Source organism: Xenopus tropicalis, chromosome 1, assembly GCF_000004195.4.
Source record: "Xenopus tropicalis strain Nigerian chromosome 1, UCB_Xtro_10.0, whole genome shotgun sequence".
Classification (NCBI taxonomy): Eukaryota; Metazoa; Chordata; class Amphibia; order Anura; family Pipidae; genus Xenopus; species Xenopus tropicalis.
Window position 1 is genome coordinate 128,783,124 of NC_030677.2, and position 12,082 is coordinate 128,795,205.

Genomic DNA, 12,082 nt, shown 5'->3' on the forward strand with positions numbered 1-12,082 from the left:
ATCAAGTTAACACAGGATTCCTAAAGCAAACTAAAAAAAATGACACGCATTTCATTCTGAGTTGTATAAAACATGGCCTTACCTGCAGAGGGGTCTAGCTCAGCAGAATGTCTCTTGAAACCAGAGCTGTGCAGTTCTTCACTGCTGCCATACTTCATTACAGAATTAAAGGAAGAAAGGGTGCTGATAAGTTGAGAGTTAAGGGTGCCAATCTGAGAATAAGGCTCTCCAAAGGTTTCTGCCAGTTCAGTGTAGTTCTCAGCAAGAAGCATCTGCTGTTCCTGGAGCAGCTTTTGCACTTGTTCAATATATTGGTCAATGACTGCAGGAGTGTCAGGTGTGGGCTCCTTGTTTATGAGAGGAATACATTCCTGTTCCTGGAAAGGTTCATCTCCTACAGCTATGCTCCTTGTGTCAGGACCAAGTGGAAGTGCCTCACTGGGTCCACATGCTATGCTTCTCGATTTCATACCTATCAAAAAATTATCCATTATATTGATATGTCCTACACCAAAGTCTTTGGTCTTGGGTGTGGAGGACTCAAAATCTGAATCTGAAGTACTTACTCCAATGGACCGAGTCTTTGGTAAAGAATTAACTTCCTTCACTTTGCCATCGCCTATGGCCACAGATCGCATCTCCACTGTTTCTGTGTTTGTCTGCTTACTGTAAGTGCTCAATGCAGTGTTTGTGCTTGAATCTATACAACACAGGGTATCTGTGTTTGTATACTGATTTGCTGTGTCCATTTCAGTGTTGGTTTGTTGGTCTGCTGTGCAAGGTGATGCAGTCACCGAAGAATCTACTTTGTTCACAAATTCTGTGTTTACCCCACATGACAAACTCTCCATCACAGGCTTAACGATAACATCCACTGAACTATCTCCACATCCTACTGACCTTAGTTCCTTGGTTTTAAGATCTCCTGTCCCATCCTGCTGATCTATGGGTTCCCTTATATTAAGAGCATCTTCAAATAGCACCTGGTCATTGCCGACACACTTGTCACACAAGTCAAGATCCCTCCCAGTTCCAGTGTCACACATTTCTACTTTCTGTTTCACAATCCAACTATTCATTGGCAGGCTGGAGCCTGCAGCTGCATTCTGAACAATGGGACTACATAAAACACCAACACTAACAGTTTTTAAGCTGTTACCAACACAAGCATCGATTATATCAACATGATCTCCAGCACTTTGGTCCTTCATTTCTACACTAGCTTCTGTGGTCCTGCTGAACATTAGGGGTTGAGCCATTATTGCTTTGTCAGCATTCTTCCGTGACCCTGCTGCTTTTATCTCGAGCTTTAGTTTGGTCATTTCCATGGCATATGTTGTTTCCCTTAAGTCTGTTTCTAAACGATAAATTTTATCCTTAAGTGCTTCAATTGTTTGTTGCTGAAGTTCAATTTCTCTTTCAGCTTCTGAAGTCACACCTAGCATTTCTTCTGTTACTCCAACCCCGAGGTTCTTCACTTGTATTTCTGTTCCCACAGAGGCATCTTGACTGGATTTCACAGATTTATGATATATTATAATGTCGTTCATATTTTCATCAGCACCAACAGCAACAGACCTGCTGCATTTTTCTTTTGTTTTAATCTCTCTTGGTTGAGTGTCAGGGCAGCGGCTCTCTAAGCTGCTGTCATGTATTTTCTTTTCCAGCGCTTGCATTTCAGCTGTCAACTGCCTAAACTCCTTTAGTGTTTGAGAATTCTGCTCTGGTGTTTCCATTTCATCATCAGAGTCTATATGTAACTCCCCAGCAGACCTGACCCTAGACGGTGGTTCAAAACCAGCAGCATTTCCTGCACTGTAAGATCTCTTCCGGAAACCTGCAGTGTCTTTTTGGTTGCTTAGTTTCTGGCTTTTGATTTCTGACATGAGCTGCCTTTTCTCTTCCTGTAATACTGATATCTTAACCTGCAGTATGGGGATTGTTTTAACCTGTTCTTCGAGTTCTTTTAAACGCTTTAGTGCAGTAGCCATCTGCTCTCTGATGTGCTGAAGATGCATGGGGCTAACATTCGTCACAGGGGTAGAGACACCAGAACTAAGTGGGCTGTGACGTATGGAGCTTCCTAAAGATGAGGCAAATAAGGCACTATAATCTCCATTGGCTTGGTGTCCATTTTGAAGCTGTTGTGCTGATATATTGTGACCTGTAGTTCCTGTAACAGATGAAAGCGAGCCGGTAGAACCCATGCCACCAAAGCTAGCAAGCCTTGGTCTACGTATATCGTTGTAGGAAGAAGCGACCTGCATGATTATTTTTTCTTGCTCTAGCCTTCTTCGAGTTTCCATTAAAGTTTTTGTAACATGAAAATTGTGCTGGGGTATCTGGGGAGAAGGGGGTGGCAATGGCTTATTCTCAGGCACAGTCAGAAAACTCGGAGATGCCTCTTGAGACGATGGCCTGGCAGTGTTAGAAAAAGTGTGTCTCCGAGTTAACAGAGAAGGAGAATGTTTATTGTCATCACTGTTGGAGGAAGAGAGAGAGTCTGTTGAGGGCCACCCTGCTTCTTGGCTGGGAGGATTCCTACCCTCTGCCAAGTTTGGGACCAGCTTACGCTTTTTCAGAAGAGAGACTTTCTTGATGGTGTTTCCCTTTTGTATGTCCTCCACATATTTAAGAAAATCCAAATCTAACTGGTAGCCATAGGGGGTTTCCACAAAATAAGCAGCATTACCACCTTTGTCATTTTCACCAATCTGAATATTCTCCTCGTCGCCTATAAAAAGAGAAGAAAAAAAATAAATGTCAGGTGTGCAACATATAGGGTTAAATAAATCTTTACACATAACACAAATACAGCAGATGTATTTTGTTTTATACAGTTTTATTACAAAACGAAGCAGGTACAGAAATAACATTTGTTTTGTCCCAGAACACAATGTACGATGTCTAGTATAGTAGTATGTTTTTTGAACTTTGAATAAATTATATTACTAACTTAAGTATGGGTAATTAAAAAAAAGCAACTTATGGCTCCAGTTCTTTCTGAAAGCCATTTTTTACATCACCCTGAATGCTCTTATGTCAAAAGCACATGAGGTGTTGAGATTTCCGATACCTGAAGTGACAAAACAATGCTACTCTCCACAGATAAATGGGAAGCGCTGCAAAAGAAGGACCCAATAGGCATTCATAAAAATAATATAATGCATAAGATAATGCATATGATCCACAGTCCTGTTCCACAAGCTCTTTACAGGACTAATCAGCAGAGTGACTGAGGTAATAAAAATAAAAAATAAACAGGCTTAGGAAACAACTCCACAGGGGCATTAAAAACGCAATTTTATTTTAAAAATTGATTGAAGTGTATCTTTATCAAGGGTGGCAGAGAGTATAAAAAATACATGGACAATGATTTACCTGGAGCTGCAGGTGAAGAATCCAAATAAGGACAAAGTCTGATTTGTGAGGAAAATTACTTGGGAATGGACTCAATGACACAGACTCTATTTGGAAGCAATGGTGCCAGGGTGCCTTTAACCTATACCAAGTACCTGCACCCTGAACGCAGTATGTGTTGGGCCACTCCTTTCACTAAACACACCTGACAGGACATGAAGGCAGTCAGCTGACAGCCGCGGTGTGAAGTCCGGTTAGAGCCATATTGATGCGACCGATAACATCCACTCCCCCCCATAACCACTTAACTAAACTGTTTACCTTTTGTCTCAGACCATCAACTTGTTCCAAAGTAAAAACCTCGTACAGCCGTTCCTAGCTCGAATAGGATCCTTCTGTGCGAAGACGCATGCCTTTCCCGTGGCTGCTGAGATTTCCAAACCACCATGACACATACACGCAACTAAAAATATGCCGCCAGACCTGTTCTCTGCTCCCTCTGAAATTCCACAGCTGAAAGAGCCCCTGCCTGAGCACAAACAGAAGGCTCGGTACGCGCTGATGTCAGGCAGCCCTATCCCGCACTCACAAACAAGCTGGCAACCCTGGCTCCATAACAACTCCTGCCCCATGATTTGCCTGACAGGAGGCAGAGAAAAGGGACAGCAGTGAGAAGACAAGAGCCTTAGCGCCGAGCAGAATACGGAAGTGCCTTAGTGCCATGAGCTGAGAGACTTACTTGCTGGTTAAACGTGCAGAGTTCCCAGCAGAGCGATGGCACCGTGCGTGTTCATGCTGCCAGGGCTGTTCCTGCTCTCACACTAATACAGGCTACAACCTCCCTGAACTTTTTTTTCTTTCTTGGCCGCATAAGGAAAAAAATCCCACATTAGTGTAAACTTAGCCAGGCTGAGCTGACATGTTCATAGGTCAGCCTTTAACCAGTGGTTCCTGCTGGACAAACGCCCCACAGCAACCCTTTGAAAGCCTCAGCTGTTCAGCACGCAGTCACTTAATATACACAGAGAGCAGCCACCTCCGAGCTCTTAAAGGGGCAGTGCGCCATAAACTCCTGTGAGGGGCCCCTCAGGATATTTTCACTACTCAGCTGCTGCATTACACACTAATGGGTAAACATTTTTTTGTCAGGGATAGCTATCTTGAAGCCACTTAACTGATGGAGTTGCCAGTGAATTCTGGAAATTGTAGTTCAACAATAATTAGAAAGTGAATAGCTAGACATCTCCAATAGTATACATTTTCCTCCAGTTGGTTGCTCCCCTCTATTGCCTGGAGTAACTTATAAATCAATATAACACAAAAACCAAATGGGAAGTGGCTACTAGTACTTCTAGGCATTTTAATCTCTGCAACTTGATGATCACAGATGTAACAAAGACTGCTAAAAGTAAACATCACAGAAACACCTATGCACCTAAATGCCCCTAACCCTAAAAAAGGGGACAGATAACAGGGATGCAGAGCTTTCAACCACACCACATCCCTGGTCCTGCCCTAAAGGAATTTGATTTTTTATTACATAAAGAAACTGGAACATGCCTTGGCAGTATAGGTGGATTAAGGAGTAAGGATTAAGAAACTGCTGGTGTTTGGAAATTGACAGTGACATAGCAATTTTTTTTGTACCCACTGTCTTCTGGTTACTTCAGCACAGAGAGGCCCAACAAAATACAGGTATGGGGCCCCTTTTCCGGAAACCCTTTATCCAGAAAGTTCCAAATTACGGAAAGGCCATCTCCCATAGACTCAATTATAAGCGAATAAATCTAATTTTTTAAAATTTAGTTTTTCTCTGTAATAATAAAACAGTACCTTGTACTTGATCCCAACTAAGATATAATTAATCCTTATTGGAGGCAAACCAAGCCTATTGGGGTTATTCAATGTTTTAATGATTTTTAGCAGACTTAAGTTATGGAGATCCAAATTACGGAAAGATCCCTTATCCAGAAAACTCCAGGTCCCGAGCATTCTGGATAATGTGTCCCATACCTGTACAATGAATATGAGCCCCCCCCCCATATTACAATATCGCAAACTAAAGGTGGCCATGTCGGCTGTGGATGGGGCCCTTAGGGCAGTGGTACACCGGGAGTCGCCCTGCGACAAACCTTCATTGTCGTGGGCAACTAATCTCCCCGCAATGCCATCCCACCGGCTAGAATGTAAATCGCCGGTGGGATGGCATATGTGTCGCAGTGATGTCCCGCAGTCGCCTGAAGTTACCTCCGAAGTCAACTTCGGGCGGCTGTGGGACATTGCAGCGACGCGTATGCCATCCCACCAGCATCTTACATTCTAGCCAGTAGAATGGCATTGCGGGGAGATTGTTCGCCCGCGACAACGAAGATTTGTCGCGGGGCAACTAATCTCCCCATGTACCACTGCCCTTAAGGTGATCATACACGTAGCAATTACAATCTTTCCTGTGACCATTGGTCGCAGGAAAGATCATCCTTTTCCCCCATTGCCGTCAAGGGCTGAATCATTAGATATGGAGGTAGAAACAATAGGGATTCTACCTCCACCTGCCAATTCTGCCCTAAACACAGATTTTGCTTGGGCTCCTTCAACCATCAAAATAATTTAGCCTGACCGATTAACAAGATGACCGATAATCACAACCTCACCAAATGAGTGGATATTTTAGTGTAAGGCCACCTTATACACCTAATATACACACTGCATCGGAGTGGAAAAACAGAGCGTGTGGGAGCTGTGTGCAGAGGGAACTCTGGACTTTGCACCTGATTAAATGTCTGGTGAATGTGCTTTGTAGCACGGGGTAATGTTCCAATTGCAAATGTAACCGGTGAAATGGAAGTACAGCTTATAAGTGCTGCAGAGAAATGGAGCAATCACTGTCTCCATGGCATGTAGTTTTTTTTGTGCCTAACTCCTCGAATAGTAAAGGAGGCTGTGGTGTCAAAACACTTTGCTTTTTATTAAATCAGTGAGAAACAACACAGGTAGAACAAAGGCTTATCACTTTAAAATACTGATGGACACATTCTCAAACTACTGTTACTATTTTCTAATAGTTACAAAGATTTCTATCACCTATCATGCAAAACAAACTGCAGGTTTTTTGCAATTACATAAAATTGTGGGGTAGTCACTTAGTAACTTAACAAAAAGAACCACACATTGTTCTATGCACAAACCTTTTGACTTGAAAGCATTGCAACATATCCCTCAGCAGGAGCCAATCTATACATGCCAACATATGACTTTCAAGGCTTAGGAAATATGCCTAATGCATAGCTGTATACTGCATTTTTCTTAAGCCTACTTCTTTAAAAGGATTATCTGGCACATATGCACACCCCTCAGACACCACACAGACTCAGCACTGTCCACTGACACCAACTGGAGGTGCACAGCAGACATCTGTCTTTCGTACAGATTATAAACCAGCTTTTATAAATGCCTACAATATTTAGCTGCATATAAGATATCAAAGAAATCTTGCAATTGTATTGGTAAAACTAAAACACAAGCATAAAAGGGAGCATGGTAACTAAAGACACTGCCTATCAAGTGTAAAAATTACATCTTTGAGCTATAGTGATCAGAGATGTTCACAAATTGGCAAAATCAAGTTGGCCCTGCCAGACCAGCAGCTTATTGGCCTAGGAATGAGGACCTTCCAGACTGATATCTGGCTAAAAACTGGTTAGAAAATCCCATCAGGTGAGGTACCAGTACTAGCTGTTGATGCAGTGTTTTACAGATGGTGTACTTTGCCAACCAATGTGAGCTCATTATAAGCCAAGAAGCCTAACAGTTGCTGGCTCAATACCAATTACAAAATCTGAAAAAGGTATGGACAGTTTTATAGCGCTGCTTGATTGATCTGAAATGTGACTTAACGATTGAAAATGTAATAATATTCAAGTGATATACATACATATTTACATTTACATGAAGACCAGGAGTGGAAAATCGTAGGTAAAATAGAAAAATCTGCTAAAATACTGTGATACAGAAATAAAGGATATACACGCACAGAATATTCCAGTTTACTTAACCTTGCTGCGTGTCATGCCAGTACAAAAATTCCAAGGCAACATGAGTTCCAGAAATCCCTTTTCTTTTGCTATATGTATACCATTCTTTGTGCACTCCCTTGTTTGTGCTCTACAAGGCACTTGGTGTATGCTCTCTACCAACACTGGAAGCACTGTGCTGAGAAACAGTGCCCCATTCATACCCAGAAAGAGCTACAGTATCTTGCCCTGCTTTTACACTAACTACAATTTAAAGTGGACAAGCCTTTTTCTGTCTCTGCAATGATTTTTTTTTTGTGGAACATTTTATTCTTTGCAGCCAAGGGTCTGAGAGGTGATTTTTCTCTATATGTTATTTCCTTTACTTGCTCCCTTTGTCTGCATGACTCAGAATATTTCTTAAAGAACTTGTGTACAGGAATGGGATCCCTTCTCCTGAAATCCATTATTAGGAAAGCTCAGAATTATGGAAGCACATCCCATATAGACTCAATATTAAGCATATCATTCAGATTTTTAATGTTTTCCTTTTTCTCTGTTATAATAAAACAGTAGTTTGATCCCAACTAAAGTAAAATGAATCCTAATTGGAGGCAAATCCTATTCATCATTTTAAGCACACTTAAGGTACGGAGATCTAAATGATGGAAATATCCCTTATATGGAAAACCCCAGATCCCAAGCATAATGTATAATGGATTCTATACCTGTATTGTAAAGGCTTCAGACTATCTTCTTCCATAAACAACAACTCCTAGGAAACCCCTGTTGTCCGTTACAGCTCAAGAAACAATGATCCCTGCTGCAAGCATTCAAAACAGACATTAAAGGGGAAGTTTACCTTTAAATTTACTTTTTAGTTTGTTATAGACTAAACTAGCCTAAGAAATGTTTTTATTGATATTCATTATTATTTTGTATGGTAGTTTCATTATTACCCTTCCTATTCTGGCTCATTCTGGCCTACAGCTGAAAATGCTATCTGGTTGTTGGGTTAACGGCAAACTTTTTGGTTTCTACATTATACAAAAAATAAAGTGAACTACCCCTAAAAAACCTGAACCCATATACACTAGGTTTTTACCAAGTGCAGTTACCCCTAGCAAAAAATGTTTGTTTTTAAACAAGTGACCAGTAAATTCTACCTGATGTAGTGATTATTCTAGGTTTCATAGTGGTTAATGGATTAAAGTTATTTGTACATTATTAAACTGTCCAACAGGTAACAGGCATAAAACCTGTATGATGATTACACCAAAAAAACCTGTAAAATCAGTGCCACGTTAATGGTCAGTGCACATTTACGTTTTTAGTCTATTCCAGATGCAGATGGAAGGCAAAACTGCACACATCTAAAGGACCTGAATAACAACCACATGGGTTATAAATCATGTGCTAAGAGCTTTACACATGTTTCTTCATGTGGTTTGTGTGCAGGTTTGAGCGCAAAAACTAACTCCATTTTATTCTTCTTGTTGCATCTACTCATTGCAAGTACTCATATCTGCTTTCCGTTGTGCTTTAATTAAATGCAACACATTTAAAAGCCTGTGTGTAAGACAACTCTTGTGTAAGCACCCTAAGGATCACACAAATCAGTCGTAAGACAATGTGAGGATGGTGGAAGTGTTAAAGGAGAACTAAACCCTAAAAATGAATATGCCACATTTTATATACTGAACTTATTGAACCAGCCTAAACTTTCAGCATCTCCATAGTAGTAATGATCCAGTACTTCAAAGTTGTTACAGGGGGTAACAATACTGGAATCTGTTATGAGTGTCAGTGACACTCACATGCTTAGTGTGCTCTGAGCAGCTTTTAAGAAGTTGAGCTTAGTGGTTGTAGCAAATTATCAAGTAGAAAATGAAGTTTGTCTGTCACATAGGGTAATGCTACTGGTCTGTATTAATTTATGATGCCAATTTCACTGGTTTCACAGCTGCCATGCAGTAATAATCTGTATTATTTGTTGTGCAGTGAATCAGCAGAAAAGAAGATGGGGAGCTACTGGGGCATCTTTGGAGGCACAGATCTTCCCTGCTAGTGGGCTGTGGTTTCCTTGGGCTGGTATAGAAGCCTAAAGTATAATGTACAACATTACTTCTTTAGTTAAGCTTTAGATTTTAGTTCATGGAGAATAGTCATCTATAAGGGAATTTACTATTTCTGATACAAAGGTACAAAGCTTCTGTGCTCACCTGTTTGTCCTGCCCTTTGGAATATATAGTTGCCCTGTGATTGTACCAAATGGTAGAAATTTGAGCCTTAACCAATTTAGATGTGACAGATTTCTATGCAGATTTACAGCTATGTTGTAAATCCACTCAAGGTACAATCATTTTTATTGTATAGGGGCTCATAGTGTATTGGCATCCCAGGCATAGTTCCCAGCTGGAAGCTGAAGTTGTCAGCTTCGACCCTATCTGTCCTTGCAACATATTTGTACATTGCAGTTCTAAGTTCTACATTGCATTAATAACATAAATTCAGAAAGATGGAAATACATTGGTAGAGACACTGTTATTCCAAGCTTCTGACATTAAAACAAAAATATAGAGTGGTGGAGAAAATCAAACTGGAGTTATGAGGGTGCTTAGATAATTTTCTGAAATATACAAACATTTCCTCTGGTTTTAGTTTTTTTTTATTTATTTTTTTTTAGACTTTTGTGAAGTCTTGCAGAGGGAGTTTGAAATTTTTGGCCCATGAAGAGAACCTCCATGGACCACAAAATATAATGCTGATAAAAGGCAATCAGAAGTAAGGAATATGTAGAAGATAAATTGCAAGCAGCCAGAATACTCATTCTAAAAAGTGCAGGACTGAATGCACAAAAGAAATGTAGTTGGGCCTTCGATTTCAAATGCTGAACATTTAAAGAATTCACCTGACTTTTAATCATTTTATAGTAAGCCAAACGTTTATTCAAGGAAATGGTTTTGTATATTCATAACTCTCTCATATGTTACATGTATTTAAAAAGCGTTGGAGGAGTAATAAGAATTTACTCTCAGTTTTCCATCAGGCAAGCCATTCTGCTAAATTAGTGAGAGATCATAGGACAGGGCAAATGATCAAACTCAAACATTTATAGCTACCGTATTTTCCGGCGTATAAGACAACTGGGCGTATAAGACAACCCCCAACTTTTCCAGTTAAAATATAGAGTTTGGAATATACTCGCTGTATAAGACTAACCCTCTTCCAACGCACACCAAAAAAATTTAGAAAAACATCAGATTTGATTTTGATATGGTACTTAGCAGAAAAACTGTCACTTATAAACATAAGGCTGTTTGTCATCAAACATGTAAACGTAAACCAGTACATTAAACTTTTCCTAATTCACTCTGAAGCTGAATGGAAGGATAAAACAATAAACCCATGGGAGCTGCCATGCTGTTTGTTTTCTAAGCTGTCAACCCACTGGAACTGATGATGATGGGCAACGCCCATCATAACTGCGAGCTACGGTATTTGTACAGGTTTTGCTAGTATTTCCCTTTAAAAGCCTTCAATATCCTCCTGTTCATCATCTGATATCATTAATGACAGTACATTAATGACATCTTGTGATACATTGTTAAAGGCAGTCATTGTATGGATCGAATTCCGTATCAGATGGTGTGGTCTTAGCTTCACCTTCTTCTTCATCTTGCCACAAGTAGTCGTCCTCCATACCATCTAATCAATTTGATATTCCACACTTCTTGAAAGACTTGATTACTGTTTCTGCATCAATATCATTCCAGGCTTTTATGACAAACTTGCACAAAACATCCAACTGTGGAGCACGCATGTTTCCTCCTTTTGTGAATGACTTTTCGCAGCTAACCATCCATTCATTCCACTGTTCTCGAATGTGGTCTTTAAATGGCTTGTTTAGGCACACATCCAGTGGCTGTACCAATGATGTCAATCCTGCAGGAATAACTGCTGCATCTGTCTTTAGTCTTGCAAGCCTTTCCTTGGTGCTGGGAGTTAAATGAGCCCTGAACATATCCCACACCAGTAGACTACGTTTTTGAATAAGTCCACCTGGTCGCCTGCTCCATACATTATCAAGCCTTAAGCTTTATCCCTTCTTCATCCATCCAGCCTTTTTCATTTACGTGTACAAAACAACCAACAGGGAACTTGAGTTTCGGCATTGTTTTTCTTTTAAAAATAATCATTGGTCTCAGTTTGGCGCCATCAGCTGTGCATCCTAGTACCACTGTAAAACTGGACTTCTCATGTCCTGTTGTTTTAATTAAAATTGTTTTTTCACCTTTTTGATGGACAGTTTTATTTCCAACCATATTAAAATTCATTGGAGTTTCATCCATATTTACAATACTACTTAACGCATAGCCACGTTTAGTGCGCTGTCGTATTATGTATCGATGGAAATTATTTACTTTGCTATCAAGATCTGCAGGTAATTTTTGGGCAATTTTCGTCTTTTCCCTCAGTGCCATATTATGCCTTCCCATGAATCTAGTACACCAGGATACAGTGGCCTTAAATCTGTTGCTGTGATCTGGGTTAGATTTGGCCCACTGAAGTGCAAACAAACGTATTTGATTTCGTGTCACTATATAACCATTTTGGCGATGCTCATTCATCATGTCTGCTACTTGTTTTTTGAGTTCTGGCCAATGTGGGGTGCCTCTTCTTAATGCACACTTACCCCTCGGCATACTCTT

The 12,082-nt window shown here is 40.4% G+C and overlaps 1 protein-coding gene across 5 annotated transcripts in view; it reads right to left on the minus strand.

Moving 5' to 3' along the window:
* The window catches only part of kank1 (KN motif and ankyrin repeat domains 1), a 117,580-nt gene that overhangs the window by 21,061 nt on the left and 84,437 nt on the right, over positions 1–12,082 (minus strand). For 3 of the 5 annotated variants that reach the window (XM_012964011.3, XM_012964013.3, NM_001128640.1), the window contains 1 exon segment: positions 83–2,734. In XM_012964011.3, coding sequence (XP_012819465.1) covers positions 83–2,734 — 2,652 coding nt within the window. 5 annotated transcript variants of the gene reach the window in all.